This window comes from Myripristis murdjan, chromosome 22, assembly GCF_902150065.1.
Source record: "Myripristis murdjan chromosome 22, fMyrMur1.1, whole genome shotgun sequence".
In the NCBI taxonomy this organism is placed as follows: domain Eukaryota; kingdom Metazoa; phylum Chordata; class Actinopteri; order Holocentriformes; family Holocentridae; genus Myripristis; species Myripristis murdjan.
Genome location: NC_044001.1, coordinates 5,239,321 through 5,265,093, shown reverse-complemented (window position 1 = coordinate 5,265,093; position 25,773 = coordinate 5,239,321). Strand labels below are relative to the sequence as shown.

Below are 25,773 nucleotides of genomic sequence, written 5' to 3'. Positions count from 1 at the left end.
TATTCTTTAAAACCAAAACTGGGGCAATAATTAAAATGAAGAAAAACTCATGCAGTTTTATAAAAGGTGTCACACCTCTTACACATAAAGGATGCACTTGAGGAAGGATGAAACCCCTCAGGTTCATAATCTGAACTCTGACGGCACTGATGCAGCACTTTTAAATGTCTCTTGCATTCTGATGTTTGATATCCCATCTCCACTAAAAACACTAAAAATGACCAAAAAGCCCTTATATTTTTGATTGTAATGGGATAAAAGAGCTGTGCTAAGCTCATGAGGCACGTGTAAGTTAAATTCTTTGAGAATGTATCAGGATTCACCATCTTTTACCATGACATAACAAAGAGGGGTGCGCTCCCCTTTGAAACTCCACAGTCTGCCTTTAAATGCCATGCAACCTCCACAACAAGCTGCATGTTATAAAGTATGAATAATCAGGAGTAGCAACATCAGTTCACATCCACATCATCGAATCACTTCATCCTGAATAAGAAAAATACATTGATAAATAAATCAACATCCCTAGTTGATGATTAAAAACTCAACAAAAGGGAAATGTTAGAGCAGCGGGGTCATCTTCTCCTGAATTTTTGTCAAATTTAGCCAAATTAACGACAACAGAAATTACACTTCACCTATTGTGTAACCAAGATCCGCCTTCATCAGCCTTTGAATCACAAGATGTTCTCAGGACACAGAAAACATGCAGAGTAGCTGTAATAATGAAGGCTTTTCGCTCTTTGCACATGCATGAACACCAAACCTCCTTCTCTTGTGAAAGCGATTTGAGAAATAATCAAAATAAATAAATAAATAAAAAACAGACGGCTGCTGATATCCCCTCCCCTGCCGTCCTCATCCCCGTGAACGTACTTTGATGACGTCGTCGATGTCGATCTTGCCGTCCTTGTTGTCGTCGAGGGCGTCGGCGATGCTCTGCAGCTTGTGCTCTGGAATGTTCTGGATCTGCCGCATGACGCTGATCAGCTCGTCGATGCTGATGAGGTTCTCCCTGAAGGTGTAGAACAGACTGCATACAGGAAACGATTACTCGGTTTGACAGGACGTAAAATGGTGGGGATCGTCCTGAGCGGAGGTCTGACTGTCTCACATGCTGCATTCAAGGTTCCCAGATCACACCAATCAAACTGATTTTCAAACCGAGTTCCATTTTTTTTTTTTACCTGTTTTATTGTTAGATTTCAAAGGTATGCACACTAAAATGCAATGCAAAGCTACAATTACAAAGGTAATTTTTGTTAAAGCTTGGGGGTAAACTACTGCATTTAAAGCTGCACTAGGCAATTTCACATGCTGTTAGCGCCTAAGGGAATCAAGAAAGAAAGATCTCAACTTCACAAAACAAAACATGCAACATTTTCTCAGTAAACTACATGCACACACAGTAATGTTCACTGTGTGTTGCTTTATAAGACAGGAAAGTAAGGAAACAAGAGAGGCTCACTTTGGAAAAACAGCGACTCTGCACGGTTTTAATTAGCGGGCTTCCATTAAGACTGAGAGGATGGGTGTAATTTTACATAAAAGTCTTGCATAATGCAGCTTTAAATCACAACACTATAAAAATTACTTATTAGATTAACCTCAATAAAGGTTAATAAGTTATTCCGACAAGCAAACATCCTTCACAAACAGTTAAATACCATTTGGATTGACCAAATCAAGCAATCTGAATTAAATCTTTTTATCTTTTTTACATCTGTATTCAATGTTATTACATTCACCAACGGGGCAAAATGAGTGCACAGCAGCTAGTGGACAGCACCTCGGTGGACGCAGCAGAAATGGAAGCTAAAGCTGCGGACAAGGCAAAGGAAACGGCTGATTCTTCATGGCAGGATTTCAATGTCGATGATGGTCAACAACCCATAATGCAATGTTAGCGGCTGGCAAGCAAGCAAATGGGGAGGCACTTGTAGCACTGGATGTCTTACCTTTTGACGCCACTATATTTATCAAAGAATAATCTGTAAAATTTAAACAAATTAGGAACTGGTTCTAAAACTGTAAAATAGAAATAGATATAGTTATACAAATCCTTGTTTTTTTTTGTTTTTTTTTAATGGGAAACCTTTTGTTCCTAAATTAATAATTTCTCCACCACCATTTTACACAGTAGTAGTGATGATGAAGATGAAAGTGATGATGATGATGATGACAAAAACAATCCATAACAACAACTGATTTTTTAAAACTGGCAAATTTGTATTTAAAACCCACATCATTTAACTGAAATTGTGTGAATCTAAGTAATTACTGTCAAATATACAGTTGTATATCATGGAGAGTTAAAGAAGGCGATGACACACAGACAACATTTTGAGAGTTGCAGGCAATATCGGCCATCTTGTCAAAAAGTTGCCTTTGCATCATTAAGCAGCCTCATGTCTCAAAGTGACCACACACACACACACACACACACACATCATAGCCTGTGAAATGGTGCAAAGCCATGAGAGAAATAATAATAAAAAAAAAAAAGCAGTCGGGTGGTCCTCACTATCAGACGTAGGTCAAAGTGTATTTGAAAATAAATCTCAGTGTTGTTTAATATAACTGGAGTATCAGTTTATTGCTGTGGTGAAATTATAAGATATAAAAAAGGAGTAAAGATTTGACTTTCAAATGGAATAAACTTGGCAAGGCTAAAACGCCCTCGTCTGGCACTAAGTGGTGATTACAAGTAGTGAGTTTCCTTCAAAATTATGTGTTCACCAACTGTTTTAAGACCTATCGAGCTTAGCAAGGATTATTTTTGAAGAGCATTGTTCTAAACACAGTGACAGTTTAGATAATACTCCCTTTTTTATATTTTTTTAACATTAAACATCCCTAATGAAACGGATATACTGTATTTTGGAATGAAACCCTTCAAATACTGTTTTGACGCTGTCTGAAAGTAATGCGGCAGATCTGATGAAGACAATATTTTAGCTCTTACCCGACAGGCGGGGTGGCTCCACTGTCCATCTGCCCGTCCAGCACCACCTTGTCCTTCTCCAGCTCCCCGATGATCTTGTCGATGCGACCGATCATGCGGTTGACTCTCTTGGAGAGCCGCTGGCTGGCTTTGGACTCCTCTATGGCCTTCTCCTGGCCCGTCTTGGAAAGCTCCTTCTTTATCTCTTCCAGATCCTAGGAGACACACATGAACACGTGTCCAGAAAACAGCACACACACACCATGCCACTTCACAATCCTTTTAAAAACAACTTCTCGATTCTCACGTCTCTGCAGTCGTCTCACCTCGTTGTATTCCTGGACATCATCCTTCAGCTCCTCCAGCTCCTCTTTCTCCAGAGTCAACAGTTTCCTCTGCTCCTTCAGCTTTGAACAGGCGTCGCTCAACATGTCGATCTCCTCTTTGGTGATTTCCTCACTCTGGAAGAAAAATAGATGATTGAAAATATTGTTTTTGCCCCCGACCCGCCTCCTAAATAGTAAAACACAATAATAACCCTTATACAGACTGGATCCTCAATATTTTAGAGGTATCAAAATTCTTATTTATCTGGTATGTAGTAGTATGGATATGCACTCTCAAATTACTCCAAGGAGGAGGCAAAACTGTGTTTCTGGAGTCAGAGCTCTTAGCATGTACCACATATACATGTAATATCAACCCACAATGGAGCCCAACAATTCAAAAGAGGTAAAAGAGGGAGGCTGGAGAGTCTAGTTGCTGAAAATGTCTACCCATGACCAAGTAACACTAACACATGATGGGAGGAACGCTGCAGAACTACAAGGTTGTTAGTCAGAGAGGGAAAGGTTGGACACAGTGACTGACAGCACCCTGAAGGAGTGATGAGGAAAAAAAGAGGAGTAGGCAGTCCATACAGACATGGGCCAAACAGAATTGGTTGGCATTTGATTTTAAACTACCTGGAAAACCAGTTTAGTGGAGTTTACAAGAATAGGATGGTAAATTGGGTAAGTGTTACCACCAGAAATCAGGAAAAAGCTGGTTCATTTTACGGTTGGTGGCACGTTTATCTACTTTGTCAGCCACTTTGGTTTGTTACAACACTTGAAAATGAGACCGTTAGAGAGAATGGCTCAAATTTCAGTCCATTTAACATTATCTAAGTGGAGTAATGTCTCTAAAGTTGAAATGCACTCCAAAAATTAGCTCTTACATGCCTCAATTAATATCAAACTAATTTTCCAGTAGTCTACATGTCCTTGCACTTATCATATCAAACTGGGAGGCGAGCCCCACCCATCTGGTAGGAAGGGTTATATAACACAAATGCAAGAAGCATCTGCAGCTTCTATTTGACCCACATCTACGTTCACGGGCACTTGGAGAGAGAGAGAGAGAGAGAGAGAGAGGGCAGGGCAGACGTGTGCAGGGATAAACTGGTGTGGATGTGAGGGTCATTAAGGGGGAGACATCGTTAAACCTAACCTGGAAACGCAGGAACCTCTGCCACTTTTCAAACTGTACGGCATGAGAGAAGAGGTGATGATTGGTGGAAACAGGTGAGCGACAACAACAACAACATGACCGCTGGCTAAGGAACAATAAAACGACCACACAAACTACGCAACATACATGATTTGCGCTGACAAAATGTTAAGGTAGAGAACACTAAGAGTAAGAGTCATATCAAATGACTTGTGACATAAATTTGATTTCCATTTCGCTCTGGTGCATGTTAGTTCAGGAGCCCATGACTACATTTTTTCAAGCAATTAATGTAGGATTAGCTTTATTATTGCTCAAAATTATTTATAATTTATCAATAATCATCAATAAATCAATACTAGGATAGGATTAATAGGATTAATGAAAACACAAATCAGACTGTGGACGTTGTAGTGGATGTGTTGACAATTAATATCATTCCATGTTTCACCTGTACCAGAAAAACGATTTGTGAGAACGAGGAGAACAATCTGCTTTCAAGACCAATGTTCTCATGCCTCCCCATGAAAAATAAATATATATACTGAAGTTGAGCACAGTTGGTCTTTTGGCAGTAACGTAAATATAATAAAAATATTGCTAATTATCGATAATTCTGTCCCAATATATTGATTTCTGAAAATGGCATATAGTCCCAGCCCTAATTATTTGGGGAATGGAGCCAAAACAAAAAGAAAATAACTTTGGAGAGAGGTGTAAAACTGATCAATCATCTAACATATTAATTAAATACATTAAAATACTGAATGGAGCACATTTGTCCAAGTCTAATAATGTTGATTAATCCTCACCATTTACACATAATCTTAGAAATATCAGTGCAGAAAAATATTGCATTAAAGATCTGCACCATATATTTCAAAATCTGTGTAGTGAATCTAAACTGTGGCTAAATGTATTTTTTTTTAAAAAAAGCCTTTGCAGTGTTTGTGCAGCATTTTGCTGACTACACATGACAGCGAGTGTGTGTTTCTGACATTACCTTCAGTCCCTCGAGAACAGGTGCCGTGTCTTTCAGGATCTCTGATTGGACGTTAATGTTGGACACCAGCGGCTCTGCAGCTGCCTGAGTCTGGGCCGTCTTCTCTGCATCGAGCTCGGACTCGCCATCCTGTAGAGGTCAGTGACAGGGGAATTCAGCAAGTACACATAAAAAAAAAACAAAAAAACAACTGTTGCAATAAAGTGACACAAGTGAGAGGTTTATACGGAGTAACAGCAGACAGAGTCCTCAGGGAAAGAGTTTATTTCCCCTCTAAGCCCTAAGTAAGAAGATTTAGCTGCAATTTGCACAAGTGAACAAACTCTGCCGTCCTGCAGTGAGACCAGCAGAGGAAACTCGACTGCTTTTGTTGAATAATTTAAAGCCTTTGGGAGAGCCTTTACCCTGGCAGCCTTCTCTGCCGCGTCAGCCAGCCTCTCCATCTCGCGGTCCTTGTTGTCCTGGCGTATGGCCGCCTCCTCCTGCAGCGTCGTCTCCACCTTGGTCTTATTGTCCACTTTGGAGAGCTCCATCTCGGCCACCATCATCTGGGCCTCCTTCGTCTGCAGAGGCGACAGCAGGGTAGGGTAGAAAATTATCCAACCAAAGCAACAGAGTATAACTGGACTCTCACTTTATGCATGAAATAACAGCCCTGATAGTAAATTATTTATAAAGTATTATCATGATACAGAATTTCAATACAACTTCAGTATTGTTGCACAAGAACAGATTTTGAGCATCTCTCACATATTAAATACCAGCCAGGTAAGACACACCTCCCACACGACAGCATACACACAGCTGTGCATGCAGAATAACATATGTCTTTGTAAATAACACAAGTCCTTCCTACTAAATATGAAGGAACTCTCAGCCAGTGGTGTTAATACACACACAATAACAAATTCATACTTTGTGTTGTTTTTCTGGGGTTTTTATTTGATTTATTATTGCTCCTTGACCACTTTATCCATGTTTTTTTTTCTTGTCTGCATATATTTTAGTACAGAGATAGACCATATCTAAGCCACAGCCTGCTGACATACCACTATCTCCGGCAGGTTCTGCAGGGTGGTCTTCAGCTGGTCGGCAGGGGACAGCGTGTCAGGGAGGTACATGGCCCGGGACAGCAGCAGCAGGGATGTCGGGATGTGCTGGTTCAGATGCAGTTCCAACCACTGACAAGGAGAAAAATTTGGCAGATGTTATTGTTGATACAATAGATTTAACCACATGTATGATACACATATGAAGACTTTCTGATCCTCTCCCGTTTGAGCCTCTGGAATCTAAATAAATACAGAGATGGGCAATAGGATTATGCCAATACATCAAGCTGATAATGGACTTTTATTAAGTATTTGATACTGGCCAGTCAACATCATCTTGTGCTGATAATTTTTCTCCCAGACAAAAGCCACATTGACTAGGCCAGATGGGTCTACCAACCATAAGAAACTACTGACACACCAAAAAAAAAATTCCATAACGTTAGCTTATCCTTTTGTATTGCTTCAGGTGTAAAGTTGATACAGTGTTAAGAAGCTGATGCTCTCTTATTATAAAATATGAGTAAAGAGCAAAAACTATACTTAAATGAAAGCAAGGGGACTGGCCAGAATAATAAGCCAAGGAAGCTCAGAAAATGCAACAATAGCGTCCTGTCATTTGACTAAAATGACGGAGTAAAATTATTTCAGTGCTTCTGACTAAAACTTCATTAAGACTAAAACTAAAATTCGGATACCTGTCAAAATGAACACTGCTGGGATGATGCATTAATTCAATGACTAAGGGAAAATACAAATCTGTGCCATAAAAACCCGGCTTTTGTCGTTGATACCTGGCTGAGCTGCTCTCTCAGCCGGTCCTCGGTCACTCCCAGAGATCTCATCCCTCTGACGCGACAGGCGGCCTGGACCTCGTTGACATTCAGACTCTCCACGCCCTCCTCCGCAATCAGCTGGACAAACACAGAAGAGACAGCAACAAAAGCTCCTGAGGGTTCATTCACTTCCATTTCAAACATAATATGATAATCTATTTTTATTTTATGTACACGACAGCCTACTGTGGTCATAATGTTGCTAAAGTATTTCCAGTATTTGACTTTGGAAGAAAATCCTCTTCCATATTACAGTGAAAATTAAATTAGTATCAAGACCACAAGGGGACAGCAAAGAGCACAAGAGCACAGGAGAAAGTGTGTCGAGTGTGTACACTCCCCTCAACTACTGAATACCTGTGAAACATTCCCATTTACATTTCGAGCATTTAGCTGACACTCTTACACAGATTCTTACTATTAATTAAGTTTATTACAACTTCCTTCCTATGTCATAATGAAATAAATACTACTGGGAAGAATGCTGCACCTAATATCTCTGATTAATTAATATTTTTTTATTAGTTACACAACTCTAATTGACTGTACATTTTAAATTTTGGGGAAATGAAAAAGAGTATCATATATTTTCAAGAGAACAACACAGCTGTTAAAAAAAAGCTTTCGTGTCGGACCTTGTCATCAGCACGGATGGCCCTCAGCTTCATGATGAGCTGGAAGCGAAGGAAGTTGTTGGTCCCGATGGACTGGAGCTCCAGCAGACGGCACAGCGCCACCAGCTGGGGTCGGGTCAGGTTGTCCAGGGTCAGCTCATCCTCAAACAGCTTGGAGAAGCGGATGATCTGCTCATTACTGGGACGCTCCCCGGAGTCACGGATCTATAAGAATGAACAATTCTGACTTGTAAATCACTCTAGGTAAGGGGCATTTGCTGTGAGCCTTAAAGCTGCACCGGGATTTTTATGCAACAATATTCCTGTCTTTTCAGCCTAAAGGAACAAGTGGGGCTGCAACAAACAATAGCATCCCACCCCCTCTAAATGAGACCTTGTAAATTGGCCTTATTTGTCCAAATGACACACTGGTGTCAGATATGAACACATTTATTGATCTCCAAGGGGAAATTGGAAAATGACCAAGTTTCCTCGCGGGGATCTAGAAAGCATCCTGATTCTGATTCACTACCCACAGGAAGTGATAATATCAACGATGAGTTAAATCCAAACCGTCTCAGCAAACACTGGACTTTTTTTGCTTCTCTTGTCCCTCGTGTATAAATCAAACACAAACCAGCTGGAATAATAAACATGTGACTGCTGGGAGTCGTTACTGATGTTATGTCACATGATTTCTGGGTACTGGAGTCGTTTAATTTCAAACAGTGACATTTCAGTGACATTTGGGGCCACCGACATGTAAAACTGTTTGTTCCAGCTTTAAATGCAATCCCAAAAAGCTTTCCTTTTCAGAGTTGTGGAGTCAGTTACTGAAATAATAAATGCCAGATGACACTTGAACTACAATGATTCAGGTGACTACAATTACACAGAGAGTAAAAACACTTTTTCAGTCCTGTTTGATAATAAATCTTTAAAAACAATGGCTTAAACTTACTTTTTCCTTTTAAAAGACCTAATCAATGACTCATCTAGACTAATTGACATTTCATTCTGTTTTACCACCAACAGAGGGTAGTCTTTTTTTGTTTTTGTTTTTTGTTTCTTTTTTTAAAATCGCATGATGCTGCGTTTCACTGAACCGTGACGCAAACCTTCTGGAAGAAGGTGGAGAACTCCTCTGTCACGTTTCCTTTGGCAGCCTTGTTCCGCAGAGCGATTTCCTCCACCGTGTCCTGCAAGAACTTGGCCATCTCCAGCTTGACCCGCAGCTCCTTCTTCAACCTCTCCTCCTGCAGCAAGAAGTAACAGATTAAATGCTGGGTTCAATTTATTCCTCCTAAACACCCAATACACTGTCTTCATAATAAATGCAATCAATAAATGTGATCCTGTTCAGCACTTTTCAAGAACATTATAATATTCTCAATCAAACAACGCTGTTAAATCAATAAAAACAAAGATATATATGTCTTGTGTTGACCACTCAGCAGTGAGTTGGGAGGTCAAGGTTACGCTGCAAAGGTCAAGCTATGGGAAGTGCAAGTCAGGGATCTCGCTATATCTATGGTAAGGATTAGGCTTCAAACAGGATTAACCCCCTCAAAGAGAAACAACATGAGGATCACCTCATCAGGATCTTCCTGTAGGTGAAAGTTCATATTGTGGGAGGGAAAAAGGTTAAGTTCCCATTGATACAGCAATATGAGAAACTGCATTTTTTAAGTTACAAAGGCTGCAACAAGGCAAAAAATGTCTACATTTAGGAACATCAATTGGAATCTACCATTGTAAAGCTACATAAATAAACAATGTTGACGTACAACAGTGACTTTGTTTACCTTCTTTGACTGCGTCTCGAAGGTGGACGGCAGCATGTTGGGGAAGAGCTTCAGGGCGACGGGAAGGAGGAACTCCATGAAGGGGACGATGATGAACACCAGGAAGGGAAGCAGTCTGAAAACATCTGCACACGTCCTGAGGAACTGTGGGGGAAATATTTGAAAGGCTGGCATTGGTATTGACTGATTAAAAGCTTCTGATCACAGAGGGAGAGTGTGAAGATGTGTATTTGTGTGCACAGACAGAGGGGAAATTATTTTAAATGCCTGGATTTTCAACAAAATGTGCACATGATAAATAATGATTATAATCAGCCCTCTAATAGGAAAATATTTCAATAACTAAGCTTGGGTCTACATTTCTCTGGCTTTTTGACACTGAAGATGGCCTTGCTGAGCATGCAGGGGCTGTATTACACCAATGAAGTACCACTCATCTCCACTAGGATGTAGTTTATGCTTGCCTCCAGCAGAGAGCAGCAGTGGGGAAAACAGTGAACAGTCCATAGTGAAAATGTTGCCCTCACATCTCCCTTTGTCTCTTTGCACAATCACCCCACTCAATCCCTCTAATAGTGGTTTCAGCAGTCAGCACTTTTGACCCTGTGGCCATACATCTCCAGAGCAACAGAAACCTCCTAATTCATTGCCTTGTTATTTGCATGGCGCTGCAGACCAAAGTGAACATTCTGCCTCACAAGGCTCACAAACTGTTCACCTGAGCCAACAGGAAGCACATTTGTTAAGCACGGACCTGAACAATCCTCAAAGTATAGAAGGACCAAGCCAAAGCTAGTCATTGTGCCGCAGTCCAACTGTTACTGACCATCCCGACACAATCCCAACCAGAAAGCTACAGAGATGCCCCTGGGGGTGGAGAAAGCCAAAACATGAGTCCCTCTTTCTCCCCTCTTTCCACCTGCATGTCAGTGGACCAGGGAGGGTGAAGGATTTAGGCCAGTCTGAGTGAAAAGGCCTTTGTCCACAGTCCCATTGACATGTATATCATCTCCCAGAGTTCCACATCAAAGAGGGGAGAGGGGGTTCACAGATTAAAATAGAAGGACCCTTGAGCTGAGGCCTGAGTAAGAAAGTGAATGTGAAAAGAGGGGGGATTAAGGAGGCAATGCCAGCCCAGGTTAGATGAATGGGGTGTAGATGGTCTGGGGACATGCGCTCCAAGGGAGTCAGCTGCATTTGAAAAGGTGCAGATGGGCCGATGGTTTGGGTTTAATGGGGGGAAATGGTGGACATCATCAGCACTGCCCAGTGGCACCACTATGAGGGCTGGCATTACTTTCCTTTTTCTGCAACACCAAGCAACTGAGCACAGAATGCTTAACACTCAATACATGCATGTACAATCTATATACGCCAATGCACAGAGACAAATTCCTGCACATTGGTTGTATTTGGGGATTCAGACTGTGATCCAGAGTTCAATGAATAAAGGTCTCATAAATTTTCTAATTATCATCCATAACATTTTGATGACTTAAGTTGGATCCATCGTGAACTATCAGATTGTGAAATGAGTTCTTTGTAAAATACTATCCTACCAGCAAGCTTCAATATGTTTCCATGACTACTAAAAATACTTGCTCAAACGTTGTGTCTGGCTGGTTGGCAGATCAGAGCGAGGTAATGCTAATTAGAAACCTGTACTGGTGATTGTCACCGCAGCAACACGGTTTTGCTGAGACATTATGAAAATTTTTACATGTAAGAAAACGTTAATTAGGAGAAATCAGTGATCACTGTTAGATATTAGGATGAGTAGTTCATTTCCTCTGAAAAACATTTTGAAAACATTCGAAAACATTCTGAATATAACGTCGGAAATGACTCATCTTGCTGTTTGTTGGTTTGGTTAAAGCTTTTTTTTTTTTATATCAGGATCTTCTGAAATGTCTGTGGAGAAAACGAACAGGAAGCTGCCACTGAGAAGGCGAGGTTGAGAACATTTAAGGTCTTTGTTCCACTACTCACACTGTACATGTTGCACAATTCCTTTGCAAAGCATGTAGTGTCCTGCTGTCTTTGTATTGCGCAACTCCAACTTGTTAAGATGCCTTTGGCAGACAAATTCCTTTACATGCATTGTACTTGTGGATCTTCGTTTTAGGAATCACTTCGCCATTTTACCGTTTTGTTTTGTTTTTTTTTTTTTCAGTTTCACAGGAAGTAGGGGTGGACATTAACACCACAAATTCACAGAACTTATTTTCTTGAAGCAGTGAGATGTCAGGTTGAGAGTTAATGTAATTATAACAATCCAATTATTAACACTTAAGGCTTTAGGTGAATAAATTGGGAAATAATCTCCAACTACTTCTTAAATGGTTTGTAACAACACCTTTGGTAATAACGGAGCATTTTGTAACAACATCCTTAAATGTAATAACTTTCTCCTTCATTTTGTGGCAACACCGACATTATGTAATAACTGCAATAAACCTTTGACGCAAAATGTAATAAATTTTCCCGCATTTCGTAAGTGCAGGAGAGGGTCTGATCAAGTATAAGAGGCACTCTCCTCAGTTTTCCATCACCTTAACCTCTCTCAGGGGGCAGTTCATGGACTGGTGTGGTCTGTTTTGGTGTCTCCAAGTTACAACAGTGCAACTTCCTGCACTCTAGTGCAATTTCATTAAAGTAAATATTAAGGTGTGGCACTTGATGCAAACCAGGACAGCAACTGAACACTAAATTAGTATGTATTCATCAAAAACAAAAAAGCTGCACTCCCACATTAGCCAATGTAATAACAGCTGTAGTAAGTTATAACAAAAAATTACTACACTTTGTGTTCAAAGATTTTAATCACAAAATATGTCAAGTTATCGGCCACTCGGGCAGGTTCTTTTCTCTTCTTAATTCAGTCTGGCTATTTAAAAAGTGAAAGTGGCTGGTGCATTTTGGAGTTGACCAGCTGCCAGAGCCAGCACACATGCAGTCCTCGCACATGGACAGCTTCCCAGACAAGGGCAGTAGAGGCCCAGTCCATCAACAGCGCCCCAATACTTCTCACTCTAAAAGAGCATTCACAAGTTGCCAGTCACGTCTGGTATGGCTGTACCACCGAGGGAAGTGGCAACAGTGTGACATGAACTGACCCCCTCGCCGAGTCACCTGCGCTCCAGCACCTGCATCAGATTAATGTAGAGGCCACCGGGAGGCCACTCCATACAACAGCCTCCCTCAATATAACATGGCATGCTGCCTTGAATTCAGAACAAGGAGTGGAGCATGTCATTAACAAATAGTCTGTCCTTTACACACACACACTGTCTGTAGGCCTATTACTGGCTACTTGCAATCAAGGCAATTCATAAATGTTGATATATTCCAATGTATTGACATTATTTCACACAGGACTGTCTTTGTTAAAATCAATTCTTAAATTTAGACACACTGCTCCCTTCGCAGTTGGTTTGTAGTCGTGGTAGTTAGGGATCATCTGTAGCTTTGATTCCAGATCAGTTCTGATTTGGCCTCAGTTTTGGTTCTTGTGCAACAATAAAAATATTCTAATGTTGATACCTGTTTCAAATAAAAGGATAATTTCTCAACAGTTAGCCAATGCTTGTACTACAATGCACCTTATACTGTGGAAACTGGTAGTGTAAAAACTGCTAATTTATGGAATAGTTTGTCAAAACATAATAAAACATCTCTCAGTGGGATGCAAATGTAACAAAACTTATTAGTGTAATAACTTGCAAGACAATGTAATAACATCATGTTAGAGGTTAATGAGAAATTATTACTTCATAAGAGGTTTAACATATTTAAGTGAATACATCTAACATTATCTAATAATGCAACTGGAATTATTAGATTATTTTTATTCTGCAATTACACTACTAGTTAATATTATTACATTAGCAGTTAAAAAATAACAGTTACACCTCTTATGAGATAATAATCTCAAATTAATGTAATCATGTTTTGTGATTATGTTACAGTTTTTGCTGTTTAATCAATGTTGAAAAACTACTGTAGGTAAATGTATCAGCCACAGTCAAAATTTAAACAACGGACTGGTAGTTGGTGTTAATTTCAAATTCTGTGGCTCTGCATTATCACTGCTGGCAAAGGGCAGGACCGACAGAGAGATAAACTAAAGGAGAACTCCGCTTATCAATCTGAGTGTGATTTGTGCCAGTCGCTCTTTTGAGTTGATTACAAAGTCTCGAATCACCTAAAGTAATCATAACTACTAAGCATAACATTCAGTTTAAAAAAAAATAAACTTAATGATGTGCAGAAACAAAATTGGGAGCACTTTCAGTTTTGTGCCCTCAAAATGTGAATTTAGTTCACCACGGTGTATGCTAATACTATTGGGCACACTGTGCATGGTAGCATCTGTATGGTAGAAACTGTTATCAGTTTTCACACAATGGGAAACTTCACTGTTCCAAGACTGGCTCCCAGAATCTAGAATGACAAGGTTAAAAAAGTTAATTGGGCAATCACTCTATATCTGTGCTGCCATAATGTAATTAGTGTGGGAACAACGTAAGTGAGCAGAGCTAAGTCATTAACTAATTGTATTAGGGTCAACTGGATCTCGTTAGCCCACATGTAATTATTTCTAAGAAGCCTAGGGAAAACATTTTAAAACTGGTCACAGAGGTGTTTCAGTTTTAAAATGCTTTTCTATTTTTTTCCCCATGTCTTTTTTTTTTTTGTCGAACCTTTTTTGTACCAGGCACAATTATTCAAAACACACAGGACTATTTGTGACATCTTTTAGTATGGCTCTGCCCCTTGCAGATATTCCTATAGGTTGTTGGTAATGTTAGCCATGTTATGTATGGCCAATGTTTAGTTATTCTACACATTGTAAATTACTTTAAATAGAAGCACCGGCAAAAACCTCAATATGTGAAACATTTTCTGGTGAAATCTGTGTCAAAATTTCTCAAGTATATCATATTATAGAAGTCTAACCAAGTTACTGTAACTGAATGTTCGAGGACGAGGACAGCAAAGGTAACTGTAACTGTGGTGGTACTGGGAAGTGCCTCAGTGTGGAGGTGTGGCACCAAATGGACATGGAGCCTGGAGGTGCTTGTATGAAAATTAATGCTGAGCAAAGCCTGTCCCTTGATAGTTAAACTGGAGAGAGCAATCTAAGCAAACACAAATTTTACACGATTCTTGAAACACATGCGGGCCTGCAAGAAAAATAACACTGAAAATGCTGGCCTCAGGAGAAAACGGTGTGTAAACTACTCCACTCCTTAGTTGCCTGAAGGCCCCTGCAGGCCTCACCTGTCTCCTCTCGCGGCGGGACAGGGGGTGTCCGTTCAGCACCCTCCACAGCATTCGCCCAGCAATGGTGGTGTCGATCCACAGCAGCCTGAAACCGTGGTAGTAGTGTTTGATTTCGTCTAACACCCGCTGTCTGAGCGTCCTCCTGACGGGTTCGGCGTCCAGCGTCGGGCTGTACACCGGCCCTCCTTCCTCCAGCTTCTTGTTCTTGTCCTTCAGCGAGCGCAGAGACTTCTCCACCTTGGAGTCGTCCCACCTCCGTCTCGTGGTGTGTATCCACCGGACGCCGGCGATGTCCTGTGGCCGTGCTATTGTCCATTGGGCCCCCGTTGTGATTGCAGGGTACGGTGAAGTGGAGGCCCCCAATACAATAGCGCAGTACAGCCGCTGTGAGTCCGTGCTCTGGCAGGGGCCCACATAGCCTTCGGACAAGAAGGAGGAAGGGCTGAATGAAGAGACGCCGGCCAAACTGCCAAGTCGGACCTCTTCGAGTCTGAGGGAGGAAACGGGACAAAGAGCATAAAGACAAATGAGTTCAGGCTCAGTGCTGGGAATCAAATGAGTTTCTGGTGTGTTCCAAAATGAACTACTTGCCATTTGAAAGTGACACACACTCTTAAAAAAAAAGTGATAGCTCAAAATTAAACCAAGGGCAGTGGAGATTTTGCAGCTGGAGTTTTTTTTTCAATCAAGAATGTAACACTTTGAAATCAGGGCTATTGATTAATGAACTCTAGGTACTGACTTTGACTATGAAATAAGGAGTCTATTTCATCAAGTGAAATGGGCTTTTTTTTTTTTTTGCAGTTTTGGCAATTTATAGGTCCGTGTCGTTAGTTTTTGAATTTCTTTCTCATGGAAAAACAGCACTAAAGAAAGAACATGACAGTTTTGAGGACAGCTAAAACTGAATATAAGGCTTAAAATACTATATTTTAGTGTATGCAAGACCTTTCAAGGCCATGAGTTTGGATAACATAATTTAAGACATTTTCAGACTTTTCCAGGACAGGACGTGAAGACAGCTGTCAAGGCTTACTTTTGACTGGAGAGTCTGAGTGCTGTGCAGTTGAAACAGGCACCATCTTGTAGTTTCCCTGAAAGGAAGACAAACAACATGAACAGCTGTGTCCTGATAACTAGCCATTAGGCAGACAAATACACACACACACACACACACACACACACACACACACACACACACACACACACACACACACACACACACACACAGAAAGGAATTTTTTCAAACTTCTGTTGCTCAGCAAAAAACAGATCACACAACCTAAACATAAATCTGGAAGCACTGCTTGTACTGATATGTCAGTGCAGCTTGATTAATGACTTCCCTGCGCCAGCTATAACATTAGCAGCAACCTGGACTGGCCTTTAATGGGTTATGTAATAACACGATTAGGGTGAAGTCATGCCTGGTCTGTTCCATGACGGCCTAGTGAGGCAATACCTCATGAAAATGTCTGCTGAAAGCTTGGGAAGAACAAGGACTTGGCTTTTTCACTAGTTTCTCAAAGTAAATTAATCCTATCATGCGTGTATCACATGGTTCCACACCGATCCTGCGGTGTTGGTGGTCAAGAGCTTCGCTAGACAAATACAGTTCATTATTTTCCAGTCTGTTCTGTAATATCTGTACATGCATCTGTCTGTCTCAGGGGAGGATATTCACACCCACTGAGGCCCACAGGGTGACTCCCAAACCCCCAGGGCAGCTGTCAGAGTGACGTGCATAAAGAGAGAGGGCGGGGTGATGGAAATCTGCCAGCCAATCAGCTCTGAACAGATGGCCTGGACATGCCTCTCCTCCGGCTGTCACATGGCCGGCTGGAATGAATCCAGCAAAGCCGGGTAGAACATGACAGGCCGGGGCTGCCAGTCGGGAGGACACCGAGTTTACTGGAACACTGTCACCTTTGTAACTGTGTGACCAGCTACTGTAGCCACGGGATACATACAGCACAAAGAAAGCCCTGGAAGTATAGTCATTACCTAAACTCCTGTGGAAGTACCCAATATTCCCCAGTGATTCATCTGTGCTTTTATGCTTGTGGGTCACTCGCAGTTTTGCTTTCACATTCATGACTCTTTCAGTTCTGATTCCTAATATATGTTAAAGCATTAAGAAGTAAAAGTCTCCTCAGAAAATCAAACGTTTTCATAATATGTAAATGTGTGAAGCGGAGTGCTCCAAAATCTGCTCTGTATGTGCAAGTTGTGTAAGTTTCTAACATTAGTTGTTCTTGAGTTATTGTGTTCACAAGAATGCCCTGACACACATGCAGACAGGGGTCATGTACAGTACCATGGTGGCAGACCATTATGAAAACATCAATATGAAACCTAAGAACTGCACATATTTGGTTTCATGGGGTAATTTGCTTAAATTACACTGCTAAATTAAATTTCACACTGTCCTCTGGCAAATGGTGGTAATTTCCTTTCAGTTGAGCTGCACCAGTGCAGAATAGAGAGACTCTCGACCTCAAACCTCGGCCAAGTAAAACTGCCATGCCCTCAAAATGATTTCAGTGTGCAACAAACATATGGGCTAAGCCTACTAGCCTTAAGATAAACCTTCTTGAAATACAGCTTAGAAAATGGAGCCAAAGTGCTTTTCAGGCTAAGGGACACACCACTAACGTCAAAGAGTGTCCATTTGGCTATAGTCATGCCTTGTTTAATTTTAAACTTCTTGGAAAACTGTAGCATTAGCAGGAGATAAATGAACTGCGGTGTTGTTACCATGGTTACAGTGTGACTGGTCTTCCTCCTCTGAACCCATGGGAAAAAATGCAACACAATGGAAAAGATCAGAGGATTTAATATAGATCGACAAATACTTCCACCTGTATCTTTCTATGGATCTTTGCAGAGATGTATGTGGTGTTTATTGACTTTGGCAATGCCCCACCAGAGGTTGGCTGACAAATTAAGACAGTTAGACAAACCTCACATTTTACCAGATAATAAAAAGCCACAGGAATGTAACAGTACCTTGGTTTAACAGCCAATCACAGAGCTTCTTATGATAGTCAAGCATATACAAATGGCCTGGATTGGTAAGTGGGCATGAACAGTTTAGTGCCAAGCTACAGGGTTGGCAGCTTGATCTTGTTTTCACATGCAGCAGCCTGCCTGAAGTTGTTGTGGAAAGGCGCGGTATTTTGGCATCTCAGTGTCGTGCACCAGTACAGTAAATGGCTGGTACAGGGCTGCAGAACCTGACTCCAGTGCCCTAATTGAGACCAGCCTCTAGACCATTTTGCTGACATCTTACTTCAGTCTGCCTGTTACTTATCTTGTGCTCTGCCACTGTTGAAAGCTGACTCAACTTTTTCCCACAAATCTAAAACGTCTTCCCATATGGTTTTCTCCACCTGTCTGTGTCAAGTTTATGTTCCTCTGGAGGAAAGCTGGTTGTGCAGTTTAACTACACTTAAAAACACATAAATCACAACAATAACAATAACACGGAAACACTGGGAGCAACAATCCAGCATAACAGTTGCAATAAAAGAAATATAAATATACAATACGGACAGCCCAGTCTGGCAATAGCAGCATGGCAGCTACAAACATAACAACCATCATAAACATCACCATCATCATCACTGCCACCATCACCAAGCTAAAACTGCCTCCTCCTATCCATGGAGTTCAGGAGGGGAATGGCTGTGGGATAAATAAGCAGCTGCACCTGTTGGTCTTGACAGAAGCTCAGTGTCACAGCTAAGTGCACCCGCTTTAGGAAATCTATAGTGGGTGCCAGAGGTCAGGGTGAGGTCGGTGGTCCACCTTTATTTATTTTCTCCCCCCCAGTGCAATTAAATGAAAGGATTACAGCTCTAGGGGTAATTTTTTTTTTTTTTTACATTAGCAGAGAAACAGGGTTTTTGACTGATTTTCACTGAACTTGTTTCTAGTCTTGATTTAGTCCTGCTTCCCCTCTGATCTGGTCTTGCCTTCACCTCGCCTTGGACCTGGCCTTGAAATTCTCACCTGGATTCAGTTAAGGTGGTCTTGACTACACCCCCGCTACAGCCAACAGGCGGCCACTGAAGCATGCTAGACCCACAGACCGTAGCAGTCTTACCCTAAAGCCTCTAAATCTTCGGTCTACAAATGATTACCCATGCACCATGGAAGCAATATATCACCAAACAGCAGCCTGGAGCCATATGTGACTTCTCCTTTAAGTGCTTCCATATTGGGGGTTGAATGAGGACAGACGCTACACTTGTTACATTTGGTGTAAGCCATTTTTAAACAGATACCAACAGCTTTCTTCTACAACAAATCATTTGTGACCTGATGCTGTGTGCCAGATAGGATCTGATGTAACATTTCCTTGTGTTATCAAAATAGGTCTAGTTCCTAGAAATGTGGTTTGGATCATAGAGGACAAGGGAGATGGAGGTTGGGTGTGGTATGTAATTGGTTTATCAAGTGGACACCATCCATCAGAGGTTTCATTGAATTAGGCCTGTAGCACTGCCAGGACACTAAAGCACCAGCGATCTATACCCACACAGCACCCATCAGACTTACATTCATCTACATTTATACATTTCAGATGTGACCATGCCTATTATTTGTCTTCTTTGGCCATTTGGACTTATAAGAAGCTCATTTACTAGAGTTTTGGTAAATTGTCATCCTATTGACCTGCCCTTGTCCTTACACTTTGTTAAACTAGGCTTACAAGCAAGAGTGACTGCTGGCTACCAGATGTCAAAATCCATTTCCTCCTACCCATAAACCCCTGTGTGTGAGGGTCATTTCCTGGGTGGTTCAACCTGTTTTTCTCACTCCTAACAAAGTGTACTACAGTTTGCTTGGAAAAGGACCGACATCTGCACTTTTAACACTTCGGTGCAGTTATTTGGTGACACTCAAGTTCAAACAGCATTGTTCTCACTTGCCCAAACAAACTTGCGCCATTACACTCCACTGGAAGTGCACCTGGAGTCAAGCCTATGTCACCACTACTGAAACTTTATTGTTTCACCAGTGGTTTATTGACACGGTGTGAGATAATGCTGCTAATCTTTACCACTTCAGACTGGCCTGCCAGGATGGCCCTGAACACAACTCTGCATCCACTCTGACAGAATATGATAAAAGACTGCACACTGGTCAATGTTCACCTGTCACATCAGCACAGACTGCAGCTGATTGGGCGGCTCTTGCACATAGCATTGCTGTGGAAATCAACTCAAAGGTCAATTTTGAAAAATTTCTAGAGTAGGCTGACTGAATGTGTACTATATTCTTTTTCAGTGGTGCCCTGCTGCCTTTCATACAGTTACACATTCACAACCACAGGCCTCTGCTGCACTGAGCAATCCCACTGAAGCAGGCAGGGTTTAGGCCCCTACAACTTGCTCACCCCCACATTACTTAAAATATAGTGTATTATTGTCCTTATTTTAAAGTATTTTACAAGTGTGCTCTGCTACATGTAAAGTGTGGCTAGACCTGTTTTCGTGTATTTTATGTGACTTTTGTAGCTGCCTGAGGCCTGCAGTTGAAAATTAGCAAAAAAAACTTAACTGGCACATTTACAGCTGTAACTTTAAACTGTATGAATAAATAAAATCAAATTAAAGGAAGGAGAGTGTTCCTGCCACATTCTCCCAGCACACTGAGGATTTCAATCAGCAACCTTCCAGTCACAATAATTTCAGCATTTGAGCAACAGATGTCCATTTGCTCCAGTGTCCTCATCTCTGCCTGAGCTGCACTCATTTCCAAAGCCCCTGTTAACTCCCACAAAGGACATAACCTAGAATTAGAATCACCTGAACCGGGATTGTAGAGCAGTACTCTGTCCGGATGTTTGAACACCTTCCACTAAGCATTAAGTGTGATTACATGCTGATTTACATTCCAATGCTCCCCTGAATATTTCAGTGTTATGTTTACCAGGCGCTGCATGGAAACTCCGTAGATCCTGTTGTAAAATATAATAAGATTACACTCATATGCAAATTATTAGGAGCTCAGATATGACAGTACGGATACGCCAACACTTGTCTGTACACAAGCAACTCATCCATTTACTACTGGGATTTGCAGTCTGTATAAATAAATACTACGAATATTAAATTCATTCATGGGTGACACAAAGTCGCATTTTGCACCATGAAGCCAAAATGTGTGTTGCAATATCACTGATCTCATCGGGACAAAATCACATAGAGATTGCCAATTTAATACACAAGTACACAAATCAGCATCACAACTTCATGCCAAAGCAGCAAGACATACTCTTTTTCTCTGATTCATTCTTTTTTTTTTTTTTTTTTTTTAAGAACAAGTAGCATGAACCTGATTTATAGAGCCCAGCATCCCATATCATAGAAAACTGTAGACGGAGCATATCATTACAGCCCTACATATCTGTGATCATGACATATGATGATGCATGGGAACAGCGTATGCTGAATATGACCCCAACCATGATACCAACTAGTGTCCGCAACACTATGTGCATGCACCAGCGCTAATGTCAACACAGACGTGAGTACAGTCCGAGGAATGATGCTATGACCACCGCTCGGTGCCAGCGGAACAGTCTGGCTGAGGTGAAGTTACAAGAGGTTCTGACCTTTCCTCATGCATGACCTGCAATTTGTCTGACTACCTGGGCTTAAGCCAAGAAGCATGATCTGCTGTCTACCACACACACAAATCCCCACTCCCCCCTAATCTATTTATACACCCAGACTCTCAGCGCAGGGAACATACCACCACTACAGTTATATAAAATCATCTCCTCAGCTGCATTCCCATTACGTCCTTGAAACAGCTCAGTGATGAATTTTAATGTAAATATACATTAAACAAAAATGAACAAGATACACAATGACGATGTCTGAGACAGTTTTACAGCAGCTGGTATGATGTACACACTGACTGTACACTTGTATACTGAGATTACTGTGTTAGTCTGAAGATAACAAAAAAAAAAACAAAAAAAACAAAAAAAAACTACAATCAGTTTGCATGACAGTCAGATCAGTTATCATTATACTTTCATTTGTTTATATTACCATGGAGCCAACAAAGCTCCCACGGTCTGCAGTAGCTCCTGAAATGTGAGCACCCCTCTAACAGCATCAGAGCAGATCAAGATAGATTAAGTCTAATGTGTGTTCAAGAAGCATATGTAATGGCCAGAATGAACAATGCTGATTGTGAAGCACCACTACTCCATGAAGAAGGTACTAGACAAAACGTCGTGTTTCAGTGTTTCCACGTTTCACAACTTTCCACACAGCAACAATAGCCATGACCCAGACAAAGCAGGGCACTACCAGAGAAGACCACCCATCAGCCAAAGTTTGGGTTAACTTGGAGAAATCAGCACAATGTGTAGTCAAAATATAGTTTCACTCATGTTTAACCTTCTTCCCCCTCACATTTAGTCTTGCAAAAGTCGTTCTGCAACACACTGGGCCCGAGTTGAGCAGTCTCATCTCAGATTGCAGTAAGATGGGGCGCTTGCCAGCTGAGCATCAACACCAGGGTGTTCTCAAAACCTGACCTAAAAATCATAAAGGATTTCTCCCTGTATTTTGTATTTACGAGGCGTGGTGATTTGGGATACCACATTTAGGAGGGTGCACGTTTAAGCAAGTTCCCAAACATCATCGCTTAAAAAGTATGACTGATTTGTTACTTCAATGATGACACAGGCTGTGACACATGAAATGATCACCGCTCAATAATAATCAAATGCCCAAAAGGGTAATAATGACATCATATCACCTGCCTGGACGAAACACACCTGAGTCTTCTACATGCTAATGTTAGTAGCTAGGCCTTAACTGTTAGCCCTTGTTTTACCTCTTCCATACACAAATGTACAAAAAAACCACACAACAACTTACCTTTGCCTTTTCTGAATTCGTTCTTTAACGACCTGGATGTTTTCATTAAAGGTGCGCGAGACCTCGTAAACAGGATTAACGCCATGCGGAGGCTTTCTATCACAACTCGCTGTGTTAACGGATGGATGCACTTACTAGCTGGTTAGCCGGTTAGCTAGCCTGTCTGTGGCAAAGATATCGAAACAGACGGACTGCTAAACGGGAGAAGAAGGAAACCGGGTGGGTAACGGGTTACATAGAAAACAACAACGTCCTTGTACGTTCCTAACAAGCTACAATACATACATAACTGTCTAAGTGTTTAACTTGTAGCCCCATGTCCTGCCCTTCTCCGCGGGTGACAGCTAGCTGCCGGTCGGTGACGTCGGACGGACTGGCAGGGTGAAGCTGCCGGGAGATGGGGGCACTTCCGGTCCGATGTTTTTAGCAATAAAACCCCATGTTTCAGATTGATGTGCAGAGAGTTAATCAAAATCAAAACACTGAAAATCATTTGCTTTGTATCAAATCTTTGAAATTAATTACTGAGAAGGTCAATTACAGTTTCAATTTGGTGAACTGAGAGACTTCATTGCCTGTGTTGAGATGTGCATTATTATGTGCACTATTGTTGGTTAAGTTACTCAAAAAAGTAATCAAATAAAGTTAGTCATTACTTTCTACGAATAGAAATCACATTACTTTATTAAATACGGCTTCAAAAAAGTAATTAGATGACTGATGGCTTTATTTTGCATTGCTTTCTAAAAGCCAACCTTTTTTTTTTTTTTTATAAAGAGACACCAAGTCATATGAGTACTGATAAAATAGTCTGTACAGGACAAATGCTCACCAGACTAGGCCAACAACTCAGCTCACATGATATTGGGCTTATATTCTCCCTTCTGAAAAGCTTCTTCTAACTTTCAAAAACTCCTGTGCTCAAGAAGAAGAAGCAATAAGTAACTGTAATGTGATTACTGAAAGTTAAAACTGAATCCCTTGCATTACCTTGTTACTGGTAAAAGTAATCTAATTACTGCCAACTCTGATAACCACACAGAATAAAACCAAAGTGGAGTCTGCTTATGGTTTTGCATAAGTGAAGGCTTAATGGCTACTGTGAGTGTAAGAACAAAAAAAATTGTCCCAAATTATTCTTTCACAGAGGTGAGTATGTGTAACAGTTCATAAAAACAGACAAAACTTCAGTGTTATATTAAAATTAAATGTTCACCCTGTGGGCTGATGACGATGATGACGATGATGATGATGATCTAATCACCTGGGCTGTTTTCTTTCTTTCAATCTTTCTTGTTTTTGTCCCATCCACATCCACCATCAGTCTGATTATCAATAGTGCAATAGGGGTGAAAACTCCAGATTAGACTCAGAATACAATCCCAGGCTGCACCCAGCATAAAAAAATTGAATTATTTTCACTGCAGAGTGAAAATGTGCTAAATATTAAAAAAGAGCTAATTAACTTTTTTTTTTTTTTTTTTTTTTTTAAGTTTGAGATCTTTTAAGTACACTAGCCTCATCATCAACAGTCAGAAAACATCAGCCAGTGAGACATATTTTCCGAAATGGTTAGATCACTTGAATGTCTTCTCTGATGCAGGCTATTTAATTGTTGTTTTTCTTTTATAATCGCGTCGTTCTGATGCACTTTTACTGTCAGATATGCCAGTCTTTTGTGATGCTGACGTTTATTTTGAAGTACAGTCTTCTACCGGAAGTATGTCATATAGCTTTGGCACTTTTAACGCCGCTTGGCTTCCTCTGCCGGTACTGCAAGCCTCTGCATGGAAATCTCGGATGTTGGAGGTATTTGGTGCAGCAGGCCCGTGCACTCTGCAACCAGGCTGTGCGATAACACACGTTTACATTGTCACTTGCGTTTTGTTTGTTTGTTTGTTTGTTTGTTTTACAACTACGATTAATGCATAAGTAGGATTAATGCACACATTTATTCATACTGCACATAGTTTTTTTTCTTTTTCTATTTCTTATAATTCTTCTCTTGAGAATTTGAGCAACTGCAGCTGACACTTCGCTCTCAGGAATCAATAAAGTATTTCTGATTCTGATGTGAATTCTGATTCTGAAGTGCCTCCTCTGATTGATCAGATAATCAAACTGATCAAATTCACAGTTGCTCTTCTTTGCCATTGTTTCTTCTAATGCGGTTTGTATGTAGATAATTCCAACGGGAAACATTTCCTTCCATTTTGTGGTTGTATGGACTCAATCTATGAATTGATTAATGAAATCAATGTCACTAAATGACCATGCCATTAGGCCATTAGATTTGGACTGAAAGACGGTGCCTACTAGGCCTCTGGTGGTTTACAATAGTTGGGGCCAGGGCCACCAGGGGTCCTATGGTGGATTTCCATGCAAAATAGTGTTAATTTGGTTTCACCACTTTTATTTCAGTCAGGTACTTTCCAACAGTAGTTATTTTGCCGCATTTGCATTCTATCCAGTGAATCAAAATGATCAATGTACGCAAAATTGTCAGTCTTTAAGTGAGATTATTGTCATACACTTGCGTTTTTGTCTATTATTATGTTTATCTTTTTTGTTTTGTTTTTTGTTGTACTCTCTTTTGCACTACTTTACGTTGTACTGTAATGCTGTATCTATCTGTAATCCATGTTGTTATCGTCTTTGTTCATGACTTGAAATAAGGATTTACCGAGAAAAAAAAAAAAAAAAAGTTCTGCTGTGCATCTGTTTGGGATCTGGTGTTCGGCGTGTGAAAGTTGTGCGTAGATTTATGCAGACCTGCGTAAAGGGGAATATATGAAGAGGTCATTTGCAAAAACAGATAAAAGACATTCTTAA

At 40.8% G+C, this 25,773-nt stretch overlaps 1 protein-coding gene across 6 annotated transcripts in view; it reads right to left on the bottom strand.

Annotated features, from left to right (window-relative positions):
• The window catches only part of letm1 (leucine zipper-EF-hand containing transmembrane protein 1), a 28,959-nt gene extending 5,659 nt beyond the window's left edge, over window positions 1-23,300 (bottom strand). Inside the window, exons 1-14 of one of the 6 annotated variants that reach the window (XM_030082093.1) lie at window positions 22,942-23,300; window positions 16,068-16,125; window positions 15,029-15,521; window positions 9,746-9,889; window positions 9,059-9,196; window positions 7,962-8,165; window positions 7,285-7,404; window positions 6,488-6,619; window positions 5,843-6,001; window positions 5,439-5,567; window positions 4,436-4,468; window positions 3,271-3,405; window positions 2,966-3,159; window positions 877-1,033 (exon numbers count right to left, since the gene is read on the bottom strand). In XM_030082093.1, the coding sequence (XP_029937953.1) occupies window positions 877-1,033; window positions 2,966-3,159; window positions 3,271-3,405; window positions 4,436-4,468; window positions 5,439-5,567; window positions 5,843-6,001; window positions 6,488-6,619; window positions 7,285-7,404; window positions 7,962-8,165; window positions 9,059-9,196; window positions 9,746-9,889; window positions 15,029-15,521; window positions 16,068-16,125; window positions 22,942-23,026 (2,181 nt within the window). In that variant the 5' untranslated portion in view covers window positions 23,027-23,300. Of the gene's footprint in view, window positions 1-876; window positions 1,992-2,965; window positions 3,160-3,270; window positions 3,406-4,435; window positions 4,469-5,438; window positions 5,568-5,842; window positions 6,002-6,487; window positions 6,620-7,284; window positions 7,405-7,961; window positions 8,166-9,058; window positions 9,197-9,745; window positions 9,890-15,028; window positions 15,522-16,067; window positions 16,126-22,941 lie in introns of those variants that run through there. The other 5 variants (XM_030082094.1, XM_030082097.1, XM_030082095.1 and 2 more) reach the window with 5 other exon arrangements.
• Window positions 23,301-25,773: the final 2,473 nt, after the last annotated feature.